General features: G+C 39.6%; 1 protein-coding gene across 7 annotated transcripts in view; it reads right to left on the reverse strand.

Moving 5' to 3' along the window:
* Nucleotides 1-783: 783 nt before the first annotated feature.
* Nucleotides 784-13,141, reverse strand: part of usp6nl (USP6 N-terminal like) — a 233,461-nt gene continuing 221,103 nt past the window's right edge. For all 7 annotated transcript variants that reach the window (XM_059987357.1, XM_059987359.1, XM_059987360.1 and 4 more), the window contains one exon: nt 784-4,784. In XM_059987357.1, coding sequence (XP_059843340.1) covers nt 3,265-4,784 — 1,520 coding nt within the window. In that variant the 3' untranslated portion in view covers nt 784-3,264. The remainder of the gene's footprint in view (nt 4,785-13,141) is intronic.

The raw sequence follows: 13,141 nt of genomic DNA on the forward strand, positions 1-13,141 counted from the left end.
ATGTTGAAAAGAATGTTTCATCTTTGACTTTATGACTTTTGGAGATCAGTTCATCTTCTACTCACTTAACTATTCACAGTAACAGAAATTTTGATCAGAGTGCCCAAACTTTTGCATGCCACTGTAAGAGTAATTTTTTAAATGCATTGAACAATGCATTACAATGAACAATGAACTACTGCCATGAACAAGAAATTTCACAACACGAGTAATAATAAACCTAATCATTGAAATCCATTTGCTAGTTTTCACCTCTCAGCCCTAAGACTTCCATGTCATCTGCATCCTTGCTGAAAGCCATTCTGCTTGGCCTGTTAAAACTTTTTCTAGTATTTTGTGTTTTATTTTAGATTTCCAGCATCAGCTGTTTTGTTTCTATTTTCACCCTTTTCATGCCCTTACATTTATGAATCAACTCACTGTTAAAAGAACTGTGCCCTGTGGGACTGCAGTTGTGAGAACCTCCTTTGCACACCTTCTTGACTTGGAATTGGATGAGATGCCCTTCATCATCACTGGTTCTAAATCTTTAAGTCCCTATCTAGCAGTACTGTGACAGTACCTTCACCAGGAGGTCCAAAGTAGATTGAGATGTCTCACATCACTTTCTCCGAGACAGATGTGTGCGCCTGAATGGTGATGCCCTTACCATAAAAAAATAATAAAAATTCCATTATTCTACCTCAGTGCACTGTGCAAGACAAGATTTTCAATGTATCTTGGTACGTATAACAATAATAAACCAGTATCAACACATACAGCATTAAAGAGATAAAAGAAAGATACAGAGATTAGCTTTATTTGTCACATGTACATCAAAACATCCAGTGAAATGCGTCATTTGTGTCAAATCAAACCAGCAAGGATTTTGCTGGGGGCAGCCTGCAAGTGACACCACAACTTACCAACCTCAACCTAACATACATCTTTGGAATGTGGGAGAAAACTAGAGCACCTGGAAAACAACCCATGCAGTTATGGGAAGAACGTTTTACAGACAGCAGCAGAAATCAAACCGATTGGTGGTTGTGAAATGTTAAATATTACGCTACCATGCTGCCCGTACCATTATTCTTAATCAGTTTTGTACCCGTGCTGTAGCTTTCACTGAATGGTACATTTGGACTTTTAATGCAGATTGTTTTCCTCACTTAGATGAATGGACTCATACTTGTACTCAGCCTCTGTAATCTTGTCCACTCATTCCAAGTAAGAAATTGCCTATCTTTTTCATGCATAGCCTCCTCCAGATTGATCAGCCCCTCTGCATGCCTTCACCAGTATATGTTTGCCAGGAGCAACGTCAGCAGCAATGTTGGCAGCCAGAAGTAGCCCCATTAGCTGGGAATACCATTGATGCATCCAGTGTTCAGGCATCATGGTGCCACATGCAATGGGATCTAAAAGAGGAAAGAGGTACTGTCAATGGGAACAGGGCTGGTAGCCCTGGGCAAACTTAGTGCTCTTTATTGAGTTGGCTAGCCGTCAAAAGAAATAGATATTACAGAAAGAATAGTAAAACACAGGAAAGCAAACATGAGCAAATCATTTTTTGTACATTAAAAAAGTACAGTTGCATCAAAATAGACTACAGCTATAAAAGTAATGAAGATGACTTAAGAAAATAGTGTAAATATATAAATCCTACTGTATTTACCATTGTTGATGCATATATTTCAGCTAGCAGGTTCCCTATCATTTATACAATACAGCAAGTGTCCATATTAAAGACTCAGAATTAAGACTTTAAGAACTATGGTAAATAATTACATATTTTAACAATATTAATTTTTCTGCAATTCCTTCAAGCAAAGAGTTAGAAATTAACTTGCAATTTATTCAAGTCAGAATGTATCTAATATATTGATAATTTAGTTTGCACATTTGAAGTATATATATATATATATAAAATATATTACACACATATACAGACAATAGTGTTGTTCCACTTACATGTAATCAATGCCAGTTGTAATATGTTTGAATCAGTGTTTTAAGTTATTTTAAATGTTTTTGCCAGTGTTTTCTACTCTGCTGACATGTTTTAAAATCTAAATGACTCCAGCCACAATCAAAAGTGTACATTGAAGCATTTGTTTCTGTTCATTTCTACTTGAAACCATAAAAAAGTCAAAATAGCATTTTTATTCTGGGATATATTAGCTACTTAGCCATATTATTAAAACAAAGGCCAAAATCTCAAGACAAAACCACAAAGCAAACTGGTCCAACCCCCACCTTACCCCAGTTCAAACACCGTGACTTTTAACCAACATAATGTGTTATTCATAATCAAGGAGTCTGCAATTCCAGCACTGTTTCTACCATTTAATGTGTTGAAAAAAACTGAAGGATCAATAATTCCTATGAATATCTTCAGCTGCAAACTGGTGTAATTGACAGAGTAAAAGGTAAAAAGATTAACCTATTTTTTTCTGCAAATTATCTACCATGATCCACCTTGGTATTGTTAATTGTGAAGGAAGAACAAATGTGTACTAATATTAAACAATATTTGCTACTTTTCCTTTTGTTGTACTTCAATAAACTCATTTTAATATTTTATTCCCACTAATGTAACTCAAGTGTGATAGCACTGATCTATCTGCCTTCTTCAATTTACATGAGTAAGTTTAGGAAGAAAGTATGCAGTTAGGTTTGATGCTAGTATTCTATCAGTCTGGTCAATTTGGTTCAAAGGGAAATACAGTCCAATTACCTCTTTTGCTTCTTAAAGTTACTGAATAAGATTATCAGAATAGTGACCTGGGAAAAATTATAATACTCTGAGATTTGAGACCAAAATCTGCCAAAGATGTTATAAAATCAACCTTTAAAATTGTCACATCATGGCTACACAGCAACAACCAGAATCAACCTACATAATGAGAGAAGGCAGAATATCGACCAACTGTTCAAAAACATTTTCAGGAAATTTGTGGAAAATTACTGAGGCGTTTGCTTCAATTTGGTACAGGACCGTGTTCAAATCTCATTGCTCCCAATACTAAAATATAAACACAAGCATGACAATTCTAAAAATTGGGCTGGTTTTCAATTTCAATTGGTTTCCTGATTTTGTAACTTTTAGTAACAAAATACCATGCATATATTTTTAGACCTTTTCCCAAATGCTTTAGACAAGATTATAAGTGACCTTTTTATAATACAGTGGTCATTTTAAAAATTTGTTTTTAATACAGTGGACATTTTAAAATTTCACGAATGTTCTTCACATCACTTTTTAAAAAGAAGGCAGACATCTTAAAGCAATACTGATTCTGGGATGGTTCTTCTATCAGTCTGAGGATTTCCATAATGCTGGGGACCATACGGACTTGAATGTGGATATTGTGTTTGTACATATGCATCAGAATATGGTGATGTAATTTTATAGATATTACTGCCAGTTACAGGCACACCTGGGTAGCTAAAGTCAGGGATGGGAGTCTGTTGTGCATTCCGGAAACTTGGTGATCTCTGCATATTTCCTCTGGACCTCGTATCAGTTTCCTGGCTCCACTGCCGTTCATATTGCTCTTGCCATTTTTTGTAATCGTGTTGATATTCTGGTGAATGCTGCTGTGCACCTTCATACAGAACTGCATGCCTTACGTAATTTGTTGTGTTTATTGAATCATATTGTCCACTGCGATCTAAAGTGGGTATTGCAGTTCTGAAAGGCTGTGAAGAGTTAGAAAACTGACGACCAATGGTGCGGGAGTTCATACTGGCCTCTTCATAGTTTGGCATATGTGCTACCTTTGTAACATATGGCTGATTGTCATGACTAGGCCGGCCTCCAGACATATTGTAACTGTACTGTGACGATGCAGGCATGCCTTTAGGTCTGGTTGGTGAGTACTGAGGGAGGTTACCATGATACTCAGGAGGACCATTGTAGGAAGGTGGAGAAGAGGGCTGTCGCTTTACTGTAGACCTTTGGTTAGAATTTACTGATGCAGAATGAGTCCGTGCAGGCCGTGCTTGAGAACCTGCACTGGCACTGACTGCCTTGTTTGGAAACTGTGCAGATGACATCTTTGAAAGACTTGTATTTTTCAATGTAGCTGCTTTAGAGAATGAGTTATTTTGTGCTATATTCAATTCCCTATTTTCTATCATTTCCTCAGCACATATCTCATATTCATGATTAACTCCAGGAACATTGTCATATTCCGAAGCATTTGAGTCTCTCTTTGTCTCATCAACTTCAATAATCAGTCCCTTTGTCCTGTCTAAAAACACATCCATCTCCTCTGGACTAGAATGGGAACTTGGTGTATTGTAACTTCCAGTTCTGCCCCTGCTGCCATCTGCAGAATGTTTGGAAATAGCTTCTGAGATTTTCTGACCTGAAGGTTTGTTCCACTTTGGTGCAAACTCCTTTCTGACATTTGAATTTGCATTTGAGTTCTGGTTGGCTGTGGCATTGTAAAGCTGTTTGGGATTGCCATGTGTTGGTACACGCTGTGATGGCAGCCCATGCTGCTTTAGCACATCAAGATCTGGCAAGACTTTCACCTTGCCTCCTTGATTTTCCACAAACCCTGTCTTTTGGGATTTCACAGTTGGCTTTTCCAAAGAGCTTTTCTTGGGCCTGATATCAGGCTGTTTCTCCTGGTGTTTCTCTGGTGATGCCTTTTTATCTTTTCTCCTTGAAGCTGTTGGTCCTCCTTTAATTACGTTATTCTGTCCATTGGTCATGTGATTGAGAACCAGTGGCTCATGGCACTCAGCAGGCAGTTGGCCAAGTGATTTTTGTGGAAATTCGTCAGGTTTACCTGAAAATAATTGGTATAGAAAAATATTGTTACATTGACCCATCCATTTCATACAGGTGAATATTATTTCTTGACAAGCAGGCAATCCAGATAAGAAATATATATAACTGATAGCAAAAAGCAGGAACAACAGTAAGTATTTTCCAATTCTTTGTGATTTTCTCAATATGAGCCTCCAAAGTTGTTCCTGTGAGAGTGGTCTGTGACAAGTTGAGAAAGTAGAATGATACCTTAAGTAGTTACTTCAATGTTTTCAACATGTTTGTTAACATCTCAATGTCAACTAGTTTATACAATTGATCATAAATTACAAGGTTGCATACTTTAAAATATGAACATGAGAGGTCATAGCTTGGGACAACTATCTCAGATGCAGAATCATCTAGACATAGATCAGAAACTAACCTTCAAAATACTCTTATCAAGTTTATGGGGCAGCTTACTTCAGCTTTAAGGGATTGTCATGGCAACAAGAATAATATGTTGCCTTTTGACAACAAAAGCACATTATACACAAATGATGCTGTAAGTCATATAGTCCAATAGCAAGACTGAGATTTATTTTAATTGGAAATACAGTATGCTTCAAGTTCACCAGATTCGTCAGTGAATAAGAACATTACATTGCTATTATATTGAGTACTAAAAGCCCACAAGTTTTCATCATTTGCTGTGTTGGTTTAGTCACAGTTAACAGGTGCTTTAAATGAAATCCAGGTCTTGGAATAGCAATCAACAAAAATAAATTAACACAAATGAAGATCCTGTCCCAGTTCCAATAGTCCAAAGACCAGGTGTGCAAGCCAAGAGTAAAATAAATCGTATATTGGTAACCTTTATTTTAAAGTATTGATTAATTAAAATGGAGGACAAAATCAGTTAGAATGTGTCTCCAGTAAATAAAGCAATAAAGACTAAGTTAGCAAGAAGTGAAGGTGACCACATACAAGGGTGGTAGGGGTAGTATTCTCAGAAAACAGCCCATATCAAAATCTGTGCATGATTTTTAAAAATGCAAGTTAAAACAAGTAATGTTGTCTACCTTTCTTTGTATTTTTTCACATAAATTCTAAGAGTGAATTTTATTCTACATCTCAAATTTTTGGGTAGTGATTTGTGAATTCCATGAGGACAAATTTTCCACCACCCAAACAGCTGCAACACAGAGGTAATTTGTATAGATGTATCAGTTTTAGCGCATTCACTTCAGTACAAGGGCAACTGGTTAAGACTATCGAAATCAGCAGCTAATCAAGAATGATGCCATCAAAGGTGCAGGACGAAATTGACTCTGGGAAATTCGGGTTGGAGGACTGAAATTCTCCAGCATCTCAGATGACAATCATCAATTATTCTAGCACTGGATAAATTAAATAAGAATAGAAAAAAAAAGATGGCATTTGGGGAAAGACAAGCTGATCCAACATCACAGTTGGAAACTGATCAAATAGATGAGACATCCATCTGTGATACTAGAGTTTTTTCCCCTCCCTCTGGGACTTAAGAACCTGCCCACCCTGAAATGCTGGCCATGTCTACATTCTCTATATTCTGCACCTCCGATATTTATTTTTGTCTCTGTCACTCTGTAAACATGCCCAATCACTCATTGATCAGGTTAGCTTGTTTATAGTTAATCCCACCATGATCATCGTTTTACCCTATTAGCTATATCCTCCTCTACCTAACTTCATTGCAGCTTAAAAAAAAACGCCTCTATTCTCTCCTTCCCAGTTGACAAAAGGTCTTTAATCTGAAACATTAATTGTTTCTCTTTCCTCAGATGCAGCCTGATCTGCTGAGCATTTATGGCATCTCCCATATTGGTATTAGATCCGCAGCTTCTAGTTTTAAATTTTTTAACTGCTCATCTATCGCAGTGTCATTACGTGGAATATAGAAAACAAAGAAACATAGATAACCTACAGCACAATACAGGCCCTTCGGCCCACAAAGTTGTGCCGAACATGTCTCTACCTTAGAAATTACTAGGCTTACCTATAGCCCCTATTTTACCAAGCTCCATGTACCTATCTAAAAGCCTCTTAAAAGACCCAATCATATCCGCCCCCACCACTGTTGCCGGCAGCCCATTCCATGCACTCACTCACTCATCATCATCTCATCATCTTGTACACCTCTATCAGATCACCACTCATCCTCCTTCACTCCAAGGAGAAAAGGCCAAGTTCACTCAACCTATTCTCATAAGACATGTTCCCCAATCCAGGCAACATCCTTGTAAATCTCCTCTGCACCCTTTCTATGGCTTCCACATCCTTCCTGTAGTAAGGCGACCAGAACTGAGCACAGTACGCCAAGTGGGGTCTGACCAGGGTCCTATACAGCTGCAACATTACCTCTTGGCTCCTAAATTCAATTCCATGATTGATAAAGGCCAATACACCATATGCCTTCTTAACCACAGAGTCAACCTGTGCAGCTGCTTTGAGCGTCCTATGGATTGGGACTCTGATCCTCCACACTGCTAAGAGTCTTACCATTAATGCTATATTCTGCCATCATATCTGACCCACCAAAATGAACCACATCACACTTATCTGGGCTGAACTGCATCTGCCACTTCTCAGCTCAGTTTTGCATCCTATCAATGTTCCGCTGTAACCTCTGACAGTCTTCCACACTATCCACAACACTTTCAACTTCCTCATCCAGGTCATTTATAAAAATCACGATGAGTAAGGGTCTCAGAACAGATCCCTGAGGCACTCCACTAGTGACCGACCTCCATGCAGAATATGATCCGTCTACAACCACTCTTTGCCTTCTGTGGACAAGCCAGTTCTGGACCCACAAAGCAACATTCCCTTGGATCCCATGCCTCCTTACTTTCTCAATAAGCTTTGCATGGGGTACCTTATCAAATGCCTTGCTGAAATCCATATACACTGCATCGAACTGCTCTTCCTTCATCAATGTGCTTAGACACATCCTCAAAAAATTCATTTAGGCTCGTAAGGCACGACCTGCCCTTGACAAAGCCATGCTGACTACTCCTAATCATATCATACCTCTCCAAATGTTCACAAATCCTGCCTCTCAGGATCTTCTCCATCAACTTATCGACCACTGAGGTAAGACTCACTGGTCTATAATTTCCTCGGCCATCTCTACTCCCTTTCTTGAATAAAGGAACAACATCCGCAACCCTCCAATCCCCCAGAACCTCTTCCGTCCCCATTGATGATGCAAAGATCATTGCCAGAGGCTCAGCAATCTCCTCCCTCGCCTCCCACAGGTAGCCTGGGATACATTTTGTCCAGTCCCAGCCACTTATCCAACTTGATGCTTTCCAAAAGCTCCAGCACATCCTCTTCCTTAATATCTACATGCTCAAGCTTTTCAGTCTGCTGCAAGTCATCACAACAATCACTAAGATCCTTTTCCATAGTGAATACTAAAGTATTCATTAAGTATCTCTGCTATTTCTTCTGGTTCCATACACACTTTCCCACTGTCACACCTGATAGGTCCTATTCTTTCTCAACTTATCCTCTTGCTCTTCACATACTTGTAGAATGCCTTGAGGGTTTTCCTTAATTCTGCCCGTGAAGGCCTTCTCATGGCCCCTTCTGGCTCTCCTAATTTCCTTAAGCTCCTTCCTAGTAGCCTTATAATCTTCTAGATCTCTAACATTGCCTAGCTCTCTGAACCTTTTGTAAGCTTTTCTTCTTGACTAGATTTATTACAGCCTTTGTACACCACTGTTCCTGTACCCTACTATAACTTCCCTGTCTCATTGGAATGTATCTATACAGAACTCTACACAGATATCCCTTGAATATTTGCCACACTTCTCCCGTACTTTTCTCTGAGAACATCTTTTTCCATTTTAAGCCTCCAATTTCCAGCCCGATAGCCTCATAATTCCCCTTACTCCAATTACACACTTTTCTAACTTGTCTGTTCCTATTTCTCTCCAATGCAATTGTAAAGGAGATAGAATTATGATCACTATCTCCAAAATGCTCTCCCACTGAGAAATCTGACACCCGACCAGGTTCATTTCCCAATACCAAATCAAGTACAGCCTCTCCTCTTGTAGGCTTATCTACATATTCTGTCAGGAAGCCTTCCTGAACACACCTAACAAACTCCACCCTATCTAAACCCCTTGCTCTAGGGAGATGCCAATCGATGTTTGGGAAATTAAAATCTCCCATCACGACAACTCTGTTATTATCACACCTTTCCAGGATCTGTTTCCCTATCTGCTCCTCAATATCCCTGCTACTATTGGGCGGCCTATACAAAACACTTAGTAAAGTTATTGACCCCTTCCTGTTCCTAACCTCCACCCACAGAGACTCCATAGACAATCCCTCTGTGGCATCCACCTTTTTTGCAGCCGTGACACTATCTCTGACCAACAGCGCCATGCCCCCACCTCTTTTGTCTACCTCTCTGTCTTTCCTGAAACATCTAAAACCTGGCACTTGAAATAACCATTCCTGTCCCTGAGCCATCCAAATCTCTATAACGACCACCACATCATATCTCCAAGTACTGTGTTACATATTCACAGCTTCAACATGGGACAGTGGGATGATGTAATTGTCTCATAACTGTGGCTTGGTGTTATGTCACGTGATGGCATGTTCCAAACAGTACTTAAAACACGTGACTGTGACGCAGTTCTCATTTTTATTTTTGTGCAACGTTGTTGTTGCTGGTTGGAGGTGTGCAGGCTGCACCAGTTTTGTTTGTTGCACATTTATTTTTCCCCAAGAGTCCAGTATCGGAGAGTGAAGGCATTACCAGAGTTATCAGAGTTGAACGGACTGGATAAAGTTAATGTCGTTCAGCGTCTTGGGAATGATAGACCTTTGTGACTTCATTCAGGAATTGTGGCATGCACATTTGAGTTAAACCCCTGCAAGATCGAGAAGGTTTGTGCAGTGACCATCCTCCAGTCAAAAGGTCAGTCCCTTTTATTTCCTTGTGATTTCTTCGAACAAGGCATCTCGCGGCTGTGGGATCGGCAGATTCGTTGTTACTTCAAAGGAATCATTTCGATGAAGTTTCTCCTTAATGACTGTATAAATCACATGGACTTTTGAATTTATCACTTTAAGTCTGTGTTTGGATGAGAATTCGTTAAGAACAGGTTCTACATTTGACTGTTTGTTCGATATTGCTGCTTAACTGTCAACTTCCGGCTAAGTTAGTCGTTTGTTTACTTTTCTAAGATTTGAGCAGAGGTTAACAAATCTCAGGATTTGTTTTTGAACCCTGTCTCAGTTTCATATCGATTGCTGTTGCATTCGTAACAACTGATCCACACTCTAAGCTCATCCACTTTGTTCACAACACTCCTTGTGTTAAAATAGACACATCTCAAGCCTTCGGTATGAGTGCATCCCTTCTCTATCACCTGCCTATCCTCCCTCTCTCACTGTCTACAAGCTTTCTCTATTTGCTAACCTCCTCTTCCCCAGTCTCTTCAGTTTGATTCCCACCCCCCAACAATTCTAGTTTAAACTCTCCCCTGTAGCCTTAGCAAACCTCCCCGCCAGGATATTGGTCCCCCTGGGATTCAAGTGCAACCCGTCCTTTTTGTACAGGTCACACCCGCCCCAAAAGAGGTCCCAATGATCCAGAAATCTGAATCCCTGCCCCCTGCTCCAATCCCTCAGCCACGCATTTATCCCCCATCTCACGCTATTCCTATTCTCACCATCGTGTGGCACAGGCAGTAATCCCGAGATTACTACCTTTGCGGTCCTGCTTCTCAACTTCCTTCCTAATTCCCTGTAGTCTTTTTTTCTTCACTTTTTCTACCTATGTCATTGGTACCAATATGTACCACAACCTCTGGCTGTTCTCCCTTCCACTGCAGGATATCTTGGACGTGATTGGAAACATCCCAGACCCTGGCACCAGGGAGGCAAACTACCATCCATGCTTCTTTTCTGCATCCACAGAATCGCCTGTCTGAGCCCCTAACACTACTGCCTTCCTCTTCCTTTCCCTACCCTTCTGAGCCACAGGGCCAGACTCTGTGCCAGAGGCGTGGCCACTGCCGCTCCCCCCAGGTTGGTTGTTCACCACCCCCCCCCAACAGTACTTAAACAGGAGTACTTGTTATCAAGGGGTACAGCCACAGGGGTACTCTCTAGTACCTGACTCTTCCCCTTCCCCCTCCTGACTGTGACCCAATTGTCCATCTCCCGTGGCCCTGGTGTGACCAACTCCTCTCTATCACCCCCTCAACTCTCCCTGACCAGGCGAAGGTCATCGAGCTTCAAATATGGCTGTCCAAGAGGCTGGGAGACTCCAGGACACCCTACATTTGACACTGAACACAGAAAACTGGCCTTACACACATACTTCCAACCTTGCCTTGTTCCGTTACCGGCTAAGCCTGTTCAGCCAAAGCCCAACCACTCTGCTGCCTCTCACTCTGCTGCCCGCTGGCTATGGTGGTCTTCTTTTTAAACCTTTCGCGCTCTAGTGGCTGACGTCATGCGTTGCGCAGTCTCCCCTCTCTTTAACTCAAATAGTAAAAAAAAACTCCCTATGCTCCGAAAAAATCAGCCATTCATTTGCAGCGTTCTTGCTCTGAATATGCTGGTGTAGAACTGGTGTAGGGCATGGCTAATAGCTCCAAGTAATCCATCTTATGAAAAGCTACCCCAGACAATTTATTATGTTTTGGTAAAAACTTCAAAGCAAAACTCATATTTATTGCTACAGACCTTAAGGCCATTTCTGTAATAGCGTTTCATGAGATTATTGTTTTCCAATATGACATCTTTTTACCATGAAAATATCAGGACAAACAAAAATTTTACTAATGAATGTATAACCACACCTAATGCAAAATTATCACAAGGTAATATAAAATTAGAAAATCTGGGCATGCAAAATCAAGATGTAAAAATTAATTAGAATGCTTGACTAATGGGGCTGCTGAGAAGTGAAGTGAATCAACACAGTGCATTAGTGCTCTCGTTTAAACCAGAATATTAACTTTTCCCGACACAGCAAGATCCTCATTTCAGTCTGACTACCAAGGTAGACAGCAGTTGGAAACAGGAAAAATAAACGAGAACTGAATACAACTGTGTTTCACTTAAAAACACTTCTTGTATAGACTGACTCAGAGTGATGATACCACAACAGCTCCAAAGCCTCACTTCAAAGTTTGTTTCAATGATCATTGATGCACTGGATACTGCCTTACTCCAGAAGTTAAAATACCTTATGCGCGACTTCCCTACAAAAACCTTTAAAACATTTTCCAACTCAACAAGAATGATTCCTGTCTACTTCTCCCATTATATTAGGATCTGATTTTTATCATAAAACTACCTGAAACATTTAAATGGCTATATTGAGAGTTATTTTCCAAGAAAACTGGATTAATAACAGGCATGCAAGTTAAATAAATGGCATCACTCTTTGAAGAAGGTTGCATGGATGATAAAGAAAAATTATTTTGCCTATGATGTTGTTTTCATTAAACATGTTTTATTACAATGGTTACTTAAAAGAGGTAACAAAGGTTGCTACCATTCTATGTATTTTACATTTGAAGCCTGTTACCTTGTATTGTGTTCTACAAAATTCAGAACCATGCATCTTCTAATTGATGACGGACCTTGGTACTTACAAAACTCAATGTTAAGAGCCAGATAGCCACATAAGCCACAAAGCCAAAACTGTCAATCACTACTTGGAATGCTGACATTTCCAATTAAGGGATTGTGTCACACAAATACTTTGCTTTTCTCCTGAGTAATCCATGAAGTTGATGGGGAAACACAAGAAACAGAGTACAAAAAAGCCAGTGACAGAAAGCCAATAATTCTTGAAGCTAGAGAACATTTATATGTTCAATGACAACAAACAGAAGCACACAGAACGGAAAAAATGTAGTCTAGCTTCATGTGATCAACATGAGTTTATACATTTTTTCCAACATTAATTAAAATTCTTTTGCTTCAAAACCTACAAATATAAAAACTATTTTGGAACAACAGGAACATCTTAAAACATAGATTCATATCAACTGATAACTACTCTGAAAATAGTAATTATTAAAGTATGATGTGTGGATTCCAAAACATCATTCATATTTATTTATTATTCAGAATTAATTCTTGCATCTGACTGAACCAAACCATTGAAACAAAAACTCTTTTGTGACCTTCTCCTTTGTTTTTCCTGCTCAGCAGCAATTGGGATTGCCAGAACGATCAACCCACTCAACAATGCTAATTCAATGTTCAGTAACAACATAGTCCACAGATTTAAAAATGATTAAGTGAAGAATGCAAAAAAGGTGACAGCAACCCAGAGAGAGCACTCTACTGCTGGTGTATCATGACTTC

This window comes from Hypanus sabinus, chromosome 13 (genome assembly GCF_030144855.1).
Source record: "Hypanus sabinus isolate sHypSab1 chromosome 13, sHypSab1.hap1, whole genome shotgun sequence".
NCBI classification, from domain to species: Eukaryota; Metazoa; Chordata; class Chondrichthyes; order Myliobatiformes; family Dasyatidae; genus Hypanus; species Hypanus sabinus.